Source organism: Mustelus asterias, chromosome 19 (genome assembly GCF_964213995.1).
Source record: "Mustelus asterias chromosome 19, sMusAst1.hap1.1, whole genome shotgun sequence".
Taxonomy (NCBI): Eukaryota; Metazoa; Chordata; class Chondrichthyes; order Carcharhiniformes; family Triakidae; genus Mustelus; species Mustelus asterias.
In genome coordinates this window covers 67,000,795-67,021,819 of record NC_135819.1, presented here as the reverse complement: position 1 = coordinate 67,021,819, position 21,025 = coordinate 67,000,795, and the positions used below count along the sequence as shown (strand labels likewise).

Sequence of the window (21,025 nt, the reverse complement as noted above, 5' to 3'; positions counted from 1 at the left end):
GGTTCCCTCATAATGCATCTTCATTCTTTGCAGTGGTTTGATAGAATCGACCAAGTGGCTTGCTGCTACTTTGGGGGCAGTTAAGTGTGGAGAATGTCAGTGTGGAAATGGGATCACATTTAGGCCAAGTGGGTAAGGACACCAAGTTACCTTCTAAATTAATTTTAATTAATTGATTTTTGCACCATTAGGTTCATAGTCACCTCTTTTGAGATCCCCAAATTGTGACTGTAGGATTTGAACTCTCATTCATTGGATTATGAATCCAGACCTCTTGAATTACAAGACCAGTGACATAATCACTAATACTTTACTTCAATACTTCATCAAACATTGTTTTTACAATTAAAATTAGCACCTAATCTGGATCGAAGGAGGAAAACTATACCCACTTTCATTTACCCTGGCTGACTTTGGTTTGAAGCACCAACTCTCAAAATCCGTCTACTTGTGAACAGCTGGTTAATGTCAGTCTAGGCTTGCTTCCAGGCACATCTATCATGATAGTGAACTAACAGAATACCTTGTGAATCAAAACCTCCATCTTTATTCTGTGATGTATATGGATAAATAAAGACTGTCATTTAGTAGAATAGAAACGGAATATTACTGGAAACAGAGATATGTTACCAACATTGTCTTGCACGCATCAAGACAAATGCAAGAATCACAAATTTTAAAACGATCATAACAATTCAGACTACATGAGATTAGGATGCTGAATGGTTAGCAAGTCGATTCTGGTTGATGAGTTGCCATGGAGAAAGCAATGGGGAAATAGAGGGTCCCTAAGCTCACAGGCCATTCCAAAAGATACAAGGCTTCTGTCTCTTTTGAATTACCTGGGAGCTTCGGGAGCCTATAGTTGCTCATTGCTTTCTCCATGGCAGTAACTTAGGCAGAGTCAACTTGCCAGCCAGTTAAACTCTTTTCATCTGAAGTTGTGATGATTTGATTTGGCATTTTTGCGTTTATCCTGATGAATGCATCACAAAAAGCTTTAGCGACAGATCTCTCTTCAGCAGAAAACGAGACTATTGTTTGCCATTTTAACTATAAATTGCAATGATTCACTTACTTGAGGATAAATGAAGTTAAACATTAAAACTAATTGGCTTGATTTATCTTCATGAGAACAAAAACATATAATATACCACAATAATCAAAAATAATTCCACGGGTCTATCTTGGTGGAGCATCTCAGTCTAGAAATCTTACTTCCTGGCATGAAAACTTTAAGCTTTTGCATTAATATTTCCCATTAATTTTTGACTTTATCAAGTCACACTAGTTTCAGCCTTTTAGAATGTCACTAGTGGCACCCAACACCCAGTTACACAAGTCAACAGCAATAAGTCTTTTGAATCTGCAGCAGCCAATGTTTTTATAATTAATTGACAGTATCTCTGACTTTAATGTTAATTTTCCTTACCTGCCTATTGGCCTGCAAGACTTGCTTGGTCTGCTTACAACTCTGACCAGCTGCTGACCTCTGTGCTTCAATCACCCCTTCTCCTAACCCTACCCTCCAGTGCACTTTGCAGCCTCCCCTGGTTGGTTTTCTGGCCTCTTTGCAATCTTTACCGTTTATTACAAACTAAATATATTTTCGTAAATGTTATTTTCCATACGTATTGCAAAAGGTGTGTTTGGAGGTCTGCTGCTTCCCAAGTACTTTCCCAAAGCCTACAAATTATCTAACCTGTGGCTCGTCCATCGGACAGCAATCCCCAGTCCCAGACATTCAACTATTCTCTGGCCCATTTGTAGCCCGCTCTAAATCTTGTTACCTTGCCACTCCTGCCTGTATTTGCAGATGCTCACACTACTCCCCTAGCCAGTGGAACCTCTAACCTTTGATAGGTGCAGGCCTTAACATCAGAGAATTATTAAATATCTGTTGGGGAGTCTGGAAGATGGTGGTGGCATTGCTGCCTTTACATTTAAGAGCGGGTGGTCATGCTCTTCAGTCATTTTTATTTTGTTCAGCTTTAAAACACTTCCACCTTAAACTCTGATATTGCCTTAATTTTTTGCAATTTTAAAGTTGTAATTAATGAGAATTTTGGTGTGTAGAAATGTTTGAAAGTGATGAAATTATTAAGAATTCCTTGAGAGTTTTCTTTGCTATGTTTGCAGAAATCCTGCGATAGGGATCTAAATATTACTTACATTGCTAGAAATATTGGAAATGGATGAATTCTTTATCATTGGAATTTTAAATTTTTATTATTCATTCATGGGATGCAGATGTCACTGGCAAAGTCAGCATTAATTGTCCATCCCGAGTTGCCCATGAGGTGGTACTAGTGAGCCATCTTTTTGAATGATTGCAATGTGTGACAATATTAACAGGGGTAGTTAGGTAGGGAGTACCAGAATTTTAACCCAATGACAATGAAGGAAAGGTGGCATATTTCCAAGTCAGCATGGTGAGAGACTGGGGGGAGAACTTGAGAGTGATGGTGTTCCCATGCACTTGCTGCTGTTGGGCTTCTAGGTGGTAGAAGTTGCAGGTTTGGAAGGTATTGACAAAGCCTTGCCAAGTTGCTAGTGTTAAATACTGAAACAAGTGCTTCAGCGGTGCATTTTTCTGGTGGTGAAGGATGAAGAAGTTGTTTTGTCCTTGTTACACTCATTCCAGCAAGCAAGGTGTATCCCCAATGTCTTGTACATTGTAGGTAAAAAGGCTTTGGGGCGTCAGATGGCGAGTCACCTGCCACAGAATATCAAATGGCTGACGTGTTCCTATAGCCACAATAAGAATGTGGCTGGTCCAGTTAAGTTTCTAGTGGTAATTCCCAAGATGTTGATGGTGGGGATTCAACAATGATCGTGGCACTGAATGTCAATGGAGATGGTAAGTCTCACACTTGAAGATGATTATTGCCTTTAGTTGGAGATGATTATTGCCTGGCATGATGTCCAAGTCTTGCTGCATATGGACTACTTCAGTATCTGAGGAACCGCAAATGGTACTGAATATTGTACAATCATCAGCGAATATCTCCACTTAAGACCTTATGATGGAGGGAACGTCATTGATGAAGCAGTTAAAGTTGGTTGGGCTGAGGACACTACCCTGAGGAACTTCAGCGGCGATGTCCTTGGGCTGAGCTGATTGGCCTCCACCAACCACAGCCATCTTCCTTTGTGCCAGGTACGATCCAACCTCCCGAACCCAAAATTCCAATTTTGTGAGGGCTCTGTGATGTCACACTGAATCAAATGTAGCCTTGTTGTCAAGGATAGTCACTCTCATCTCAGAAAGAGCTTTTTTGTTCCAAGCTTTTTATGCTGGGAATTTGAGAACTTTTCCTTTTAAAACACCAATGGTTTTGTTGCAAATTCAAAAATTCTTCATATCGTTAGAAATAATTCTCAGCATTTTAGTGTTGGAATCTTTCCATTTGCAGAATGACGGATTCTTTGGAAAGGTGGAATTACTATAAATTAGAGGAATATTTTTGATTTTCTGAAAGATTTACAAACAATTTGGCTAGCTGCAAAGGCAGTCAGTCAGTCCAGTATTTTCAGGAACAGCATGGTCCAATGTATGTAAGTGTTTATCCAGTCAAAATGACTCTAAAACATGGAGATAAATGACTTATGCTCATTAACTTTTCACAACGGATCTGTAAACAATGTGAGTTTTTCCAAGGCCACAGTCTGCATGAGTAATATATTCAAACCAACATACAATATCGTGGCAATCACAGCTGCTTTAAAATTAGCTTTAAGTGGTATGAAATGCACAAGTTATTTCATATTTCAGACTGGCTGACCAAAATAATAATTTTGCCACCGGACAAAATCTATTCAAACTCATTCATTACTTTGCAGATTACAAAAATAGTGGTATTTTTCCAAGACAACAATTTACTCTTTATAAAAATGTCTAACACAAGCTGACTGGATGCTGGCCAGGACTGAAATACTGACAGTGAACAAAGAGAAATTAGGTGCTATGGGAAATTTCCCAATCCTTAACAACTCAGTACGAAGATCTCGTTTGAAAATTGTTGCTTTGGCTCATAGTTCTAAAAGTTCCACACTGTGATTGGGATGCCAAGCACACAAAACTCATTATGGATCCAAACTAGGACAAAAGAAACAGAATATGTTGCAACAGAGAACAGTGAACTGATTTTTACTTCAGCGTGTCAGCCTAGTTTTTCATGTCAGTCTCCCATCATCAGATCTATCATGAATTTGCTGCTCTCCACCAAGAAGCTGTTAAAGGAGTCATCGTTCTTGTGCTAAGGGGTCAGAAAGCAAAATAAAATCCTCCAAATTTCCTGACTCATTATTATCCAGTGACTCCTGTAGGAAAATGCACATGCATGAACATTGGTTGGAAGGTCAATTGAACTCAACTATGACTCCCCATGGTTGAGATATCTGATAATATTCACCAACCCACGCTAGCAAAGAATGGCAGCTTGCACAAGACGCTGGATGGCTAATGGTGCACGTGGAACCATGCAGCATGAATAGCTGCATTCAGGAGAAGCTGAAGCAATTAAAAATTGCTACAAGATTGGATTTCTCAATCCAACAGGACCTCCGTGATTCATGTCAGTATTTTGCAGACTTTTTAGCCCATATGGCTTTGGGGAATATATTGGTTGAGCTCATTAAGCTTGTCTAAGACACGATTCAAGCAATCTCAAAGTCATTACATTTACTTGAACTCTGTGAACAAGTGTCAGCTTGAAACACTTGCCCTCTGTCATGATTTCATTGATTTACATTTCAAAGCCTGACATAATCTGGTTTACTAGTTCAGTGCAATACTGAGACAGTGCAACATTGTCCAAGGAGCTTTCTTATGAACAAGGCAGTAAATTGGTCAGGCTTGCTCAGGTGCATACAAAAGATCTCATGGCAATATTTGAGAGCAGCAGGGTGTTTAGAGTCCCCCTGAAATGGCTGACCTGTTCTTACAACCACAATGTCAATGCGCTGGTCCAGTTAACTGGAAATGTCCCCCTCAACAATACTACCAAATGCAAATTCATTTAATCCTTCATTTCCTTTGCAGACTTTATTCTCAGTGCGTGCAAAGTTACTTGTCTTTTCCCTACTGTTACCTCTTTTGGAGATTTTTCCCCTTCTTTAGCAGGAGACTTTGTATTCCAGAATATTTCCCTACCTTAACGTTATTGTCGTTTGCCCTTTCAAGTGCACTTTATTACGATACTGAACTCAGTGATCCATAATTTCAAATAGCACATGATCCAGCAAATAGCTATTACCTGCTTAATAAAAGTCAAAACCAACCTTCCATCTTAAATATAGGAGGCGCTTGCTTAATATCAATGTTAACCAAGCAGCCTCCCACTCCCAGAATAACGAGCAATGTTCCCAAACTGAAGCAAACAGTATATTACAGGGTATGTGATTTGCAACAAAATGTTCACTTAATTTATAACTGATTCTGTTTACCAAATGCAAGGTCAAGTGAAGATGATGCACTACTCACACGCAGAGCTGAATGGGAATAGCGACAAAGGCAGACGAGCCTTACCATCTAAATAATGGCCAACACAATGCCGAGGTCTGTCACTATCTGTGGCCAGTTCATTTATGACTCATCAATTTATAATTTATGTGACTGCAATCAAGGATTATCGTCAAGGGCAGATTATGCAACAAATCCAGTGTTTTCAGTAGCAGAACTGGATTAAATATTTACACCATATTGAGACACTCTCTCATGATCATCTTGATTTAAAGATTTTTAAAAAAATTATTGTATGACTGGAGACATACTTGCCTAATATTAGTAGCAGCGTGAATTAGTACTTTAAAATGGTCTTAACTCTTTCTTAAAAAATTAAACTAGTGGAAAATTATAAACAGCACCAATGGCAAAATTCAACCTTTTAAGTCCCCAACACCTCTGGACTTACTAACCTCTCAGCCTGCTAACAATCTTTTATAGAACATTAAATAAGATCACATGAGACAAGCCAGAAGAAAGCCCCAAGTGCAGATGTGTTTTGAGATGAGAGTCTCTGATGCCAACTCCATCACTTCTCATTGTATAGGGTAAGGTAGGTAGCTCCTAATCACAGAACAATTTACAAATAATCTTTGATAAATTTGCAATTTTACCCAAGAATGTCAGCAATGGACAAATAAAAACCATGAAGGTCAATAAAACATTACCTAGAAGCCTTTATAAACTGTTACTCATTTACAGTATAAACTCCCTCAAATGCCCTGAAGATCATTCATCCTTTAAAACTGCTCTGAATGTTTTGCTGTGTGAATAGGATTTCGGCAAGCATTTCCATACAGCTGTCATAGCTATATATTGTCATACTAGCAATTTTTAAGGAAAATAAAGCTATAATTCACCATAGACATCAGCTGTAGATTGTTCTACAAGCATGCAAATAAAGTTCTAAATACTTCAATCCTTCCACCAATTATCCTCAAACCAACATAAAATGAGAATAGATGTGACAGTGCTGTAGTACGCACCAGACATTCTGGGTTCAATTAATACCCAGTCAACGGATTTCAATCAGGATGACAGACAAAGAACTAAGGTCAGCATTCCCCCCACCCCCCCTCCCTCCACTCCATGACTCCATTTATACTGACAGTATTCACTTGTAGCTTATTCCATAAATCTATTACCTTAGCGTAAAAATGTTCTGCACGATCTTTCTTAGTACTCCTAACTTTTAATTTGTGCCATGATATTTGATCCCTTTGCATAATGTACAATTTTCCTGGATTAATTTCAGATCATTCTTAAAATGTCAGTTCAGGCACCTTGGACTAACTTCTTTCAGAAATAAGCATATTTTCTAATGATAATAAATGCAGATATTTGATTTTAGAGTGAACTTGGTTGCCAGCCTGGTTATCAGCGGAATGAAAATATATTTCTATAATTAGGTCAACAGCACTGTACACTACTCAAAATGGAGACTACAACAAAATTAGGTGCCTAATACTGTACAACCTCCTAATTTCTCTATGACTCATGCATTTTTGTGATCTCCTAGAATTATCCATAATAGATCCTTCCTGTTTCATTTAGCCGCCGCCCCCCCCCCCCCCCCCCTTCTTGAAGTTTCATGGCATCAGGTCACATATGGCTAATTTCCTGAGGTAAGGTGAAAGTGGTTGACATCAAGTGACCGATTGTGGAACCATGGCAAAATTGAAGTCAATGGGAATCGGGGGAAACATTTGCCACTGGTTGGAGTCATACCTTACACAAAGGGAGATGGTTACTGTTATTGGAGCCCAGTACACTGTTGCAACATTCCTTAGGATAGCATCTTGGGTCCAACTATTTTCAGAAGGAAGTCCAAAAGTAGGGATGTTCACTGATGATTGCACAGAGTTTAGTACCATTCACAACTCCTCAAATAGAAGCAGTCTGTGTTCACATGCATAAAATCTGGATAACATTCAAGCTTGAGCTGATCAGTGGCAAAATATATGCACTACACACATTTCAGGGAATGACCACCTCCAACAAAAGAGAATCTGACAATCACACCTTGAAATTCAATGGCATTGCCATTGTTGAATCCCCACTATCAACATCCTAGAAGCTAGCATCAACCAAAAGCTCAACTGGAGCAGCCATGTAAAGACTGTGGCTACAAGAAGATCAGAGACTGGGAATTCTGCTGTGAGTAACTCATTTCCTGATTCTCCAAAGCCTGTCTACCATCTACAAAGCACAAGTCAGGAATGACTTCCTGGCGAAGCAGAGTCCAGCATCACTCAAGAAGCTCAACATCATCCAGGACAAAGCAACCCTCTTGATTGAAACATCATCTATCACTCCCTCCAACACTGCCACACAGTGACAGCAGTGTGTACCATGTACAAGATGCACTGCAGCAACATGCCATGCCTCCTTCAACAGCACCACCAAACCTTGCAACTTTTACGACTTAGAAGGACAGCGCAGCAGACGATAGGAACACCACAACCTGCAAGTTCCCCTCCAAGCCACAAACAATCCTGATTTGGAACTATGTCACTGCTCCCTCACTGTTGCTGGGCTAAAATCCTGAAAGTCCCTTTCTAACAGCACTGTGGAAATACTGACATTGTGGTGGTTCAAGGTAGCAGCTTATCACGACCTTCTCAAATGCAATTAACCATGGTCAATAAATGCTGGCATTTCTGGTGATGCCTATATCCTGTGAATGAACTAAAACAAAAGATGTAAATGAACTTTATATTTAGAAATGTACATCTGCAAGGTTATAATATTATAATTTGACTGATTACTAACCCATTTGAAAAGGAATCCTTCAACCAAAAAATTTGAGGAACCACTGTTTTGGCAGACTGCTTCATTAAACCCACGAGAATTCATTACAAGAACAAAAATCCCAATTGACACAGATCAATTTTTAAAACATAATAAATGGGCAACAAATTGTTCAGCTTTTTATGGATATGCAAACACTAAATAATCAGTCGTTCAGTTCAGCAACAAATCCCTATACCTTGGGTGTAAACCAGACGTTAGCAATGCCACTTCCGATTGGTTAAACTTAATTGTATTTGTCAACAATATTGCCAATGTAGTGAAACCCAGGCCTAGGTGAGCTAAATTTGGGACAAATGTATGTGTGTAGACCTTGAACGCAAGAGTTATTTGTTGCCAAATCCACTCCACATTGTAAAGAAACAGTTGACATTGTAGAAGTTTCAAAGTTATTATGTAATAAAGATGGAATATGCAGTACTCTAATTGATTAAGTAATCCAAGTAAGAGTGACATTGAGCCTGCAGGTATGTATACAAGCACATGATTTGCACTGCAGCAAACAGGAGTTTCTCTTCACGTCTGTTAGAGATATGAAAAAGAAACATCTTCCTGGTCCACAATTTGAGGAAGAGGTAAGAATAAGGGGACAATAGGATCTGTTTTTTTTTTAAAAGTAAAAATAATTAAATGGAGATAATTGAAAAATAATTCATTGATGTTTCTAAGAATTTGGTGACCAAAGATAAATCTGTAAATGGTCAAGTGAACAATTTTCAGTCCTAAACCAGTAATCCAGCAAATAAAAGAAAATTAAACCCTTTCCAAGCTTATACTAACATGCACCGGTATCAGTAGGAGGTTGATCAGACCTTCTCCGCCTCCCATTATGTTAGGGAGGCCCTGGGGCAACAAAAATGAACAAAGGATAGTGAACTACACCAAGTTGGCTGTTGGAATTCAATGCCCTTTAGACAGGAGCATTGTAATTAAGACTGAAATTTTAATGTTGAGTCTCATTGTGATTTTAGAAAGCATCACATGGCCTACTTGTGAAAGCATTCTGACAAGCATGTCTGCGATTGCTAAATTCTTGAAATTTTAAACTGTCATTTATCAAAATTAATACTCTGCTCAACGCAATAGCTAGCCTATGAAAAAGCGCAATACTTTTCTGCAAAAATTATTGGAAAGTAATTCACTGATCTTTCTAAGAATTTGGTGATCAAATTGACATTTGCTGAAGTATTCACTTGGTAGAATTTAAGTGTTGCTTAAACAAGAGACATACTGTTGAAACTTTCCATCTTGCACTCATCAGGACAGATTCACAAGAGTACTAAATCTCAAAAAGAACAATTTACACTATACGAGAAAAGGGTGCTGATTGGTTTGTAAGTGGATCAGCAAGATGAAAAGCTTGGACAGCAAGTCTTTTTACAGCAATTTACTGAAGTGATAAAATTGCTTTTGCCATTTTATTTTTGTACTGCTTGCACCCTTATGCTAGAAATGTCAGAGTTATTCTGTATTGCACTGTGTTGTATGATGTGGGTTCATGCCAATGACCCTCTCTACGGTGACTTCCTGTTCTCAGTTGCGAGATCAAGGGGTACACCATAGAGTACAAGAGCAAGGAGATTAAGCTGAACTTATACAAGACAAGTTAGAGCTCAGCTGGAATATTGTGTACAGTTCTGAGCGCCACAATATAGGAAAGATGTGAATGCAATGGAGTGTGTACAGGAGAGGTTTACAAAAATGGTTCCAGGGATGAGAAACTTCAATTATAAGGAGAGATTGGAATTGTTCCCCTTGGAGAGAATAAAGACTAAAATGAGATTTGGCAGGTGTTCAAAATCATGAGGGGACTGGACAGAGTCAATAGGGAAAAACTATTCCTGCTCATAAAAAGATCAAAAACGAGAGGGCAGGGATTTATGTGATTTGCAGAAGCAGCAAATGTGATAAGAGGAAAAACTTTTTCGCATGAGTGGTTCAGGTCTAGAATGCACTGCCTGGAAGCAAGTTCAGTCGAGGCATTCAAGAAGGGGGTAATGAATGATTACTTGAATAGAATCAATGTGCAGAGTACGGGGAAAAGGGCAGGGGATGGCACTAAGCAATGATGTTTGTTCAGAAAGCTGATGCAGGCACGATGGGCCAAATAGCCTCCTTCTGTGTTGTAACAAATATGTGATGTGGTTAGACATGATAAATAACTGAAACCCAACCAATCACTGTCATACAATTGGATAAAGGGACCCTAGCATTACAATCTGCATATATGTGGCACCAAGTAGAGGAAAACTTAAAAATGGCAGAAAGAGACAGAGATGGAATCCATGGTCATTCAACCCTCGCTACTTAGTTTAAAAGAAAATTTATAGCACTCACAACTTGCCTAATCTGTAGTGCTTTAGTTTCTGCAATCTATGCAATTATTCAATTCTTAATCTCATCTCTTTACATCATTTGTATTCAGTAAAAAGATCTGTAGCTATTTTTGGGGAGAGGTGGAGAGTGGGGTATTGTTTTCCTAAGCTATACTTAGCCGATGGCAAGTCTCTTTATCCAAGTGATTACTATAGTTTTAGATATTGAAACTTAGATGCGGAAGCTTTCTCAAATCTGAGCTCATAAAAAAGTGGTACTCGTCGAAAGATCTGTATTAGAATACTGCATGTTAACAACTGTTGTAATCTACATCCATGCTCCACTGATGGTTAGCTGATTAAAGGTGAGTCGCTAAGGCATCCAGACCAGGGATGTTTCAGATATCTGCTGATTTAGGGCAGCAATAACTTGCCACAATTAGCTTTCTATCAGTTACAACCAAGGCTGTAATCGTGAGCTCTACAGCGGAGTATTCTGGGTGGAGCCCAAACTGAACATCAATGATCAGGTTGTTGCTGAGTAAGTGCCGCTTGATAGCACTGTCAACAATACCTCCATCATTTTGCTGGTGATTGAGAGTAGAATAGGGGGCAGTAATTGGACAGGTGAGATTTGTCCTGCTTTTTGTGGATAAACTGGGGCAATATTCCATAGTTAGATGGATATCAGTGTTGCAATTGTGTCCAAACTCTACTTATGTAGTCCAGTATCAAGTTTTGTTGATAACACTCCTGTGAAATGCCTGAAAACGTTTACTGCATTAAAAGGTGCTGCATAAATGCAAGGTGCTGTACAAATGCTAAGGGAGCAGTGACTTCTGAAACTCAAGATTGTTGAAGTGATTTTTCCAGAGCTATCAAATATACTGACTCACGATGTGAAAACTTCCTTCCATCTTCCCTTCAGCTGCAAGATTCAGCAACACGCTTGTTGAATATTTCAGAAGGCCCTGTTCTTCCAGGTGGTTCCTGCTGGGAACACTGTGCATTTAAGTGAAACACTTCACTGTCATCCTATTCACTGCACCACTGCTGTTTCGGTGTTTGCTTCCTCTTCCTGTGCTGTTTATTAGCATGTCTGCATTGTAATATCACAGACACCGTCTGATGTGCAATACCGCTGCAACTGGCTCCTGCAGTAACCGCAGGTACACCCAAGGCTGTGTGAAGGTGGGTATCACAGGTATTATTCAATTTGCTATAGTTCCTTTTGTATAATTTGGCTGTTGATTTGTTGTGCTCCTCCAACAAAGATCTATTGGATTATCTGTGTTGGTATTGGTTGAGATAATCTAGTGTTTTTTTTTAAAAACAGGTCAACTAAAAGAGGCACATTGATAAGTTATGAAGCAGTCCAGAATGATAGCGCATGAGATCTCAACAATGCACGTTCTTGATGTGGACAAGTATTATCAACACAAATTATTCTTTAAATAGCCAAAGCACTTTTGAATCCTTATTTTGTAAATTAGTTCCTCTTGTCATTTCTTCTCTAAACAAAAGGAAGGAACAACTATTTCAAGACTTTATTGAATGAATGTTGTTGATATTTACAGTTATAACATATATTTGGGGGTGAAATGCACCAACAGCTTTCCTCCTGCTTCCCTCATCCCCAGAAGAATTACAAGGCCCCAAGCAAACATTTCACCTGCTTACTAAACAAAGCTTTAACACAATCACACCTTGCTTTCTGGCCATGAAGGACAATGGGATAGTTGAGTGTAAAGGCAACAAAGACATGGTCCCAAGCTCTAGAATTCCCTCCCTAAACCTCCCCACCTGTCTAAGAGACCCCTTAAAACCTGCATCCTTAAACAAGGATTATCTGCCTTAGTATTTCCAAAGGACCATAGAATCCCTACAGTGCAGAGGCCATCCAGCCCATCGAGTCTGCACCTGCATCCAACAACTCAGCATCCAGGTTTCCCAATAAAAATAATAGGGGTGGCACGGTAGCACAGTGGTTAGCACTGCTGCTTCACAGCTCCAGGGTCCCGGGTTCGATTCCTGGCTCGGGTCACTGTCTGTGTGGAGTTTGCACATTCTCCTCGTGTCTGCGTGGGTTTCCTCCGGGTGCTCCGGTTTCCTCCCACAGTCCAAAGATGTGCGGGTTAGGTTGATTGGCCAGGTTAAAAAAATTGCCCCTTAGAGTCCTGGGATGCGTAGGTTAGAGGGATTCACGGATAAAATATGTGGGGGTAGGGCCTGGGTGGGATTGTGGTCGGTGCAGACTCGATGGGCCGAATGGCCTCCTTCTGCACTGTAGGGTTTCTATGATTCTAATACATTGTGCTAATCTGCAATATAATGACTCCAATGAGAACCAGAACTTTCTCATTCGCAAAAAATCTACAAAAAAATGTTAAGATGTAAAGACAATTTAAAGGTAAAATCACCAGCAGAGCCGAGTAAATTAAAAAGTGATTTGATCATAGTTGTGCAGTCCATGAAAACAGTATGAATTATTTTTAGGCCAGTTTCAAGAAGACTGTCAATGTGCCTGTTGAAAAGGCATTTGGTTATCGAGCATCATGTCTGTGTGCTGACATATGTTTGCCAGGTGATTAAACTCTTCTCTCCTGCTTGATTACATACCAGTTCCTCAGGAACAGAATGGGCAATTCAAAAATGTTTTAAAACAACTTGATTAGACATGAGAGAAGCAAATGTACCCAAAACATTATTTTAAACACTGAATTTCTGATTTAAACTATGCTGCTTTCCTCCTCCAGTAACCCCAGGACAGGGGAGAAGAATGACTACATTATCCTCTTAGGCATCATGCAGCAGTTTGAGAGAAACATCAAAGGTCTGTTAACAGTTCAACCTCTTGTGCAGGTGCAGATACTGTCTGAAGGTCTAATACAGGGAGGCAAAACCTAAATATATGTGTCACTCTCTGGATTTCTTAAAAAAGACATTGAAGTTTCTGCTTTCAAAGAGCAAGGCAGTCTGTAACTCTGGAGTGCTTCCCACTCATGTTGATTAACTATTTTACACTAGTTAGAGGATAAAAACATTCACTGATTACTGTTTTTAAGTGTAATCAAAGCAGAAACAAGCTTGCTTGACAAAATGTTATCAGAATATTAAAGTATGAATACTTATGAATTATAAATTAACTATGAAAATACAAGCAATGACCCATATCAATGCTATTACCAGATTTAATTAATATTTAAAACACTAGGTAAATGAAATGTTGCCAGTGTATGACAGACGGTAGAGGATTACTGCACATGTCAAAAACAGAAGAGAGCACAAGTCTTATAACACTTTTCAAAGATTCTATATAAACACATGTCACCAAATGAAGGCAATAGAAGTAACAGCATATTATATTGAACTGAAGGTATTTGCTACAGTTTGAGGAAGTACACAACAGAATCCTGTCTAACTGAGAGGACAGCATAAGAAAGTAATGTTACAGTCCCTGAATTGGAAAATTCTAGAGAGAGCTCTATATCTATTGCAGCACAATGTTCTGAATGATGTGTCCCGCCTAGACCACAAAAAAATTTGCCTGCTACTGAATAAGAGTTTCCCCACAGGCAGAACAGGAAGGTCACCACCTACGCTGTAATGTCACAATGTATTATAGTCAGAGCAGCACATGGCTAAGATTGCAAAAGTAGTACTGAAATTCTGCCTAATAACATAAGAATGTAAGAAATAAGAGGGGTAGATATTATGGCCTCTTGAGCATGTTCTGCCTTCGATTTCATGGTTGATATGATGTTGGCCTCAATTCCACCTTTCTGCCTGTTCCCCTTAACCATCAACTCCCCTGCTGTTCAAAAATCAGTCTTGAATATATTCAATGACTCGGCCCCAGTTCTCTGGAGCAGAGAATTCCAAAGATTCACAACTCCCTCTTAAATGGGTGACCTCTTAGTTGAAACTGTACCCTCTAGTTCAAGATTTGCCCCATGAGGGGAAACTTCTTTCAGCACCTACCCTGTAAAGCCCCCTCAGAATCTTATCTGTCTCAATTCGATCACCTCTCATTCTTCTAGACTCCAGTCAGTATGGGTCAAATCCACTCAACCTTTTCTCTATGTCTATTCAATTTCTCCTACATTCAATCAATTAAACCTTCTCTGAACTGCCTCCAATGCAAGTTTATTCCTCTTAAATAACGAGATCAAAACTTATGCAGCGATCTAGGTGTGGTCTCATTAACACTAGTTTTAGAAAGATTTCCCTGCTTCTGTACATCATTTCTGTAATTTAATGTCAAGTTAACCAGACCAATGTACCAAAATGTTTTTATAAACACAACTCCCAGACTGTATATTCTGAACGAGCTATTGATTTAAGCAGAACAGCTCAGCCACAGGCAGCCTGATCCAGTTACAAAATGCATCAGTGAGCAAGTGCTATCTTGCCCACAAAGAACCTATTTCAGCAAACAATTCCTGACCACCTTTAGCATGTCAGCAAAAAAGTTTGCTTAAAATGTCAGATCAGACATTCTTTCATCAGTTGGCCCATGTGACCTTTTTAAACAGGTTCAACTCCAATTGTAGTCTTGGTATTCTTCCGAAACGACCACCAGACAGCCACACCTTTTCTCCAGCGTGCCTCCAAGACAGTCAGACACAATCCCCCTGTTCATGCCCTGATATTTTGCATGCCTTTGGGCTTGCACAGAGCAAGAATCTCAAACATTGACCAGTGTGTTGATATGACATATGGAAATAAGTTTTAATGCCTATAAAAGCTTAAACACTCTGCAACTCAATCCTATCTTCAAAATTCAAACGGCAATCGTTTTAAGCAAAATCAACTGTGAGTATTAATGATTAGCTAAGTGACTGAAAGCATAATTTAGAAAAGGGTTTAAAAATGTCATTGCTGTTCAGAAAGAACAGATGTTCTTGAGATTCAATTCAATTCAGAATTGGTGATACTTTGTGAAAAATCTTAATCCCAAAGGCAACGGAGAAAGTGCTTATTCCAGTTATTACCACCAGGCATTTTTCACATTACTCCTAACATTGACCTTTCACACAAAACATCATTCAGCAGGTAGAGAATAGTAAACTGGGACATGCTGAACTTACACAATAATATAGCTTTATTAACTGTGTTACAATTGCATATTTAGCATTCATGCTCTCTCTTATTCCAAAACTTCATGCCAATGCAGTGAAGTAATAAAATAACACTTTTTCATCCAGATTACTTTCGATGGAAGAAAATCCTGTGACAAGCAATTTGTAACTGATTGATGTGTCCAACAAAAAAAAAGTACAAATACTGCTGTCTAAGAAATTTTTGAAGCACACTTTTTACATCTGCTTCACTCAGTCACACAGCTTGCCCTCCATGCTCCATTGCAAAACTCTCATAACACACATCAGCATACTGGACATGAAGGTAAACTGCATTTCAACTCAATGTTACTTTTGCCATCCCAATCTTTGAGCAACTGCCACCATTGGCTCATTCCCACGCTGGGACTTTCAGAGCACTAAGAAATCAGCCATTTTTAATTCAGAACAGAATCTAACGTATTACAGTGCATTTAAGTGAGTACTGAGGGCAGGCTTATGCTCCTTGAAGAAAAGCAGTCTGACAGCAAGCAAGCTTTGAAATCAAATGCAGTGTCAGCTCTTTCAGCACAATCACTTCCAAGATCAAACTGTGATTAGCTAGGGATGCAGGGTGACCAATTAAGACTACAAACAAAAGTGCTGAAAATATCACCCATGGACAGATAGTTGACCATAAGTGAGGGCTAAAATAATAAAAAACAAAACTGCAAATTTGACATCCTTTGAAAGGAATATTTATAGGAAGTCATTTGACCCATTGTGTGTATCAGCTCTTTTGAAAGAACTATGCAACTGCCACACTCCCTCAATTTTCCCTCAGCCCTGTACATTACTATCCATCAACACACATGCAATTCCCTTTTAGTCAAATCTGTTTCCATCATTCTTTCAAATGGTGGAATTCAGATTATAGAAACCCTGTGTGAAAGAAAATCTAGTTGCCCAAACCCCTGTTCTTTTGCCAATTGTAAAATCTATGCACTCTGGTTAATTCCCCTTCTATCCAGAATATGGCTCAGCTGCTTAACTAGCCAGTGAGGCCAGAGGTCAATGGTGTCACTTAATTGGTTGAAAATGAAGTGTAGTGTTCCATGTGGAGGGCGAAATTGCTTCTGCTCTCTGGCCTTTATACACCAAGGATGATACAGCTCACATGACTATGGCAAGCCAATGGCCATATTGTACAAAGGCACTTCTCCAAACAAGCAGGCCAAACTCAAGGGAATCCCATCCTCGCGTGGGGCAGCTAGAAATGTTAGGGGCCTCCATTCGTCAACCAACAATGAGAAGATTCAACAATAAACTCTCAAAACAGAAAGGCTGGAAATGCATTTTCTTTTTGCAGAGGAAAGGACTAATTAAGAGCCTTTAAAGAGCCAGTAGGTATGATGCAATGATTAGCACTGCTGCCTTGGGTGACTGTCTGTGTGGAATCATAGAATAGAATCCATACAATACAGAAGGAGGCCACTCGGCCCATTGAGCCTGCACTGACAACACCACCCAGGCCCTATCCCGTAACCCATGTATTTACCCTGCTAATCCCCCTCACACTAAGGGGCAATTTAACATAGTTAATCAACCTAACCCGCACATCTTTGGACTGTGGGAAGAAACCGGAATACCCGGAGGAAACCCATGCAGACAAAGGGAGAACATGCAAACGCCACACAGACAGTCACCCAAAGCTGGAGTTGAACCTGGGTCCCTGGCACCGTGAGGCAGTAGTGCTAACCGTTGTGCTACCATTCCATGTCTATGTGGGTTTCCTCTGGGTGCTCCAGGTGTGCAGGTTTGGTAGATTGGGCATGGTAAATGCACAGGGTTATGGGGAAGATGCTCTTTTAAAGAGTGCAGATCCCATGGGCCGAATGGCTGCCTTCTGTATTGTATGGATTCTATGGTACGATGGACAGAATGGCTTTCTCCTGTATTGTATCATTCTGGTGGACACAGTAAGTAGTCTCACGACACCAGGTTAAAGTCCAACAAGTTTATTTAGAATCACGAGCTTTCGGAGCAGCGGGATTCCAAATAAACCTGTTGGACTGTAACCTGGCGTTGTGAGACTTCTTGCAGTGCCCACCCCAGTCTCAACGCCGGCATCTCCACAGCGTTCGGGTGGATGGATGGAGAGGAAGGGGAAGGCGGATGGATACGTGGCAGGCCCTAAACCCCGCCCCCTTTGGCGCGCGGGGCCCGAGCACTCAACCAATTCAAGCAGAGCCGGCGGTTAATCTTCCGCCACGGAGGCAAGAGCCTCACCGACAACACTGAGTCCCCGCGTCCCCAGCAAAACATATTCGTCACACCCTCTCCCACCCCCTTCCGATTACTGTAATGTCGAGGCCGGTAAATCACGGGAGTGAGAGAGTGAGGTAGGTGGTTCAGGGAGGGTTTTGCCGAACACACTCCGTTCCTCTCACCTTCTTCACGGTCCGTGGTGCTTCCATGACGGTGCCGTCCGCGTTGAAAGTGTCCCCATTCTGTGCGGCCTCGATGCTTTTCATCGCCGACTTGGAGTCCTTCGGAGTGGCATTGAGCAGTGGCTGCTGGTGCCGTTTGATTTCTTCCGCTGAGCTTGTCGCCGTGGGCTCCCCGTCTTTTGTCTGACCGATGTTGCCCTCAGCGTTCACCTTATCCAAGGCCACCACCGCCTCCTTCAGCTCCACCTCGGCCATCTTTGCTGTGACCACCTGGAGCGACATTGCTTTATTTTGCTCACCCACGCGCCTTCTCGCTCCCCCCAACTGTACCCGTTGCTTTCAAACTCCAGCTTTGCCTATGTCTCCACACATTCGCCGCACCAGCAAACCTCACACTGCGCATGCCCCGCCCTCCATCGTGTTACGCCCCGCCCCGCTCTCGAAGGCCTTGTAGTTTGTCTCCGCCTGCATTCCCGCTGACGCTACAGGCGGGACGGAGTAAAGAGACTACATGTCCCATAGTGCACTTCACCGATGACTCGGGCGTCGCAAAGATTCTTGGGTACCGTAGTTCCTTTCCATCTGAACCATACAAGAACGGGAGTGAGAAAAAACTACACATCCCAAACTACACTGCCTTGCAGTAGCATCTAATGAGGGGCTAGATGGCCTACTCCTGTTCCTATTTCTTATGTTCTTATCTCTACGCATAATATCGCTTTTGTGCCACGATGGGAATTGTAATATTTTCTGTTGCTCTCTTCCCACCCACCCCCAGATTGTGCTGGACTCCGCAGTCTGCTATTCTGTGTTTTAGGGCTACCCAGGTGGTATGAGCTACCTGTGTCTGTACGTTGAGAGGCTGGCGGATGAACATCCTCCTGTTTGATTGGCGAAAGATAAAAATCAACAAGTGATTTAAATTATTGAAGGCACAAGGCTCTGAAGAAATCATACTGGCTCCAAACAACAACTCGATTTCTCTCGCCACGGATGCTGTCAGATTTGCTGACCTTTACCAGCATTTTCTGTTTTGTTCCAGATTTCCAGCATCCACAGTATTTTGCTTTTATTAAACTAATTACAGTTGTTACACTCTGAATGTAATGGGCTCCAGGGAATAATTTTAAAGAATTTGGATTTATATAAAGCCATTCATAAGCTCAGGACCTCCAAAATCACTTTGCAGCTAATAAAGTTTTTTTTGCAATTGTTATTGCCTGGGATTGATATCCTAGAGGGACTGTTTGCTAGAGTGGTTGGGGAGGGTTTAGACTAATATGCCGGGGAATGGGAACCTATGCAATGAATCAGAAGGAGGGAGCAAGGACAAAAACAAAAGGTAGAAAAGGAAATAAGAAAAGTGATAGGCAGATAAACCAAAGACAAAGTTCAAACAAGGCTATAGAGAAAAATATTGGGAGCAAGGCAAACAATATTAAAAAGACAAGCTTAAAGGCTCCGAGCCTTAATGCGCAGAGCATCTGCAATAAAGTGGATGAACTAATTGCACAGGTAGATGTAAACGGGTATGATATAATTGGGATTACGGAGACATGGCTGTAGAGTGACGAGGGGTAGGAATTGTCCCAGAGTATTCAATATTTAGGAAGGATAGGCATAAAGGAAAGGGTGGTGGAGTAGCACTGCAGGTTAAAGAGGAAATTAACACAATAGTGAGAAAGGATATTAGCTCTGGCAACGTGGAGGCTGTATGGGTAGAGTTGAGAAATGCCAAGGGGCAAAAAACATTAGTGGGTGTCATATATAGACCCCCAAATTGCAGTGGTGATGTTGGGAATGGCATTAGACACGAAATTAGAGATGCATGTGATAAGGGAATATCGTTGTTCATGGGTAATTTTAATCGGCACATAGATTGGGCAAATCAAATTAGCCACAATATCATAGAGGAGGAATTCCTGGAGTGTATACGGGATGGTTTTCTTGACCAATATGTGGAGGACCCAACTCGAGAACAGGCCATCTTAGACTGGGTACTGTGTAATGAGAAGGGAATTGTTGCCAATCTAGCTGTACGAGACCTCTTGTGGATGAGCGACCATAACATGATAGAATTTTTTATCAAGATGGAAGGTGAAGTAGTTGATTCGGAGACTAGGGTGCTGAATCTTAATAAAGGAAACTATGAGGATATGAGGTGTGAGTTGGCCTTGATAGATTGGGGAGAGTTACTTAAAGGGATGATAGTGGATAGGCATTGGCAAACATTCAAGGAACACATGGGGGAATTGCAGCAACCATTTATTCCTGTCTGGCACAAAAGCGAAATAGGTAAGAGGGCCAATCCATGGCTTACAAAGGAAATTAGAGAGAAGAAGCCTACAGATTGGCCAAAAAAAATAATAGGTCTGAGGATTGGGAGCAGTTTAGAATTCAGCAAAGACCAACGGATTGATTAAGAAGGGGAAAATACAGTACAAAAGTAAGCTTGCAGAGAACATAAAGACTGACTCTAAGAGTTTCTATAGATATGTGAAGAGAAAGAAGTTGGTGAAGACAAATGTAGGTCCCCTACAGATAGAAATGGGGGAATGTTTAATAGGGGACAAAGAAATGGTCGAGCAACTGAATACATACTTTGGTTCTGTCTTCACAAAAGAGGACACAAATCAGATGCCAGAAATGTTGGAGAATACACGATTTAGTGAGATGGAAGAACTGAGGGAGATCAATATTAGTAGAGAAATGGTGCTGGGAAAATTGATGGCATTGAAGGTGGATAAATCCCCAGGGCCTGATAATCTACATCCCAGAGTACTTAAGGAAGTGGCTCTAGAAATAGTGGATGCATTGGTGGTCATCTTCCAGGATTGAACAGTCTCTGCAGATTGCAGGGTAGCTAATGTCACTCCAATATTC

The 21,025-nt window shown here is 40.7% G+C and overlaps 1 protein-coding gene across 7 annotated transcripts in view; it reads right to left on the bottom strand.

The window, feature by feature from the left end:
• Nucleotides 1-18,560, bottom strand: part of ahcyl2b (adenosylhomocysteinase like 2b) — an 86,506-nt gene extending 67,946 nt beyond the window's left edge. For 3 of the 7 annotated variants that reach the window (XM_078235756.1, XM_078235759.1, XM_078235761.1), the window contains exon 1: nt 18,143-18,545. In XM_078235756.1, coding sequence (XP_078091882.1) covers nt 18,143-18,424 — 282 coding nt within the window. In that variant the 5' untranslated portion in view covers nt 18,425-18,545. Of the gene's footprint in view, nt 1-18,142 lie in introns of all 7 variants that reach the window. The other 4 variants (XM_078235755.1, XM_078235757.1, XM_078235760.1 and 1 more) reach the window with 2 other exon arrangements.
• Nucleotides 18,561-21,025: the final 2,465 nt, after the last annotated feature.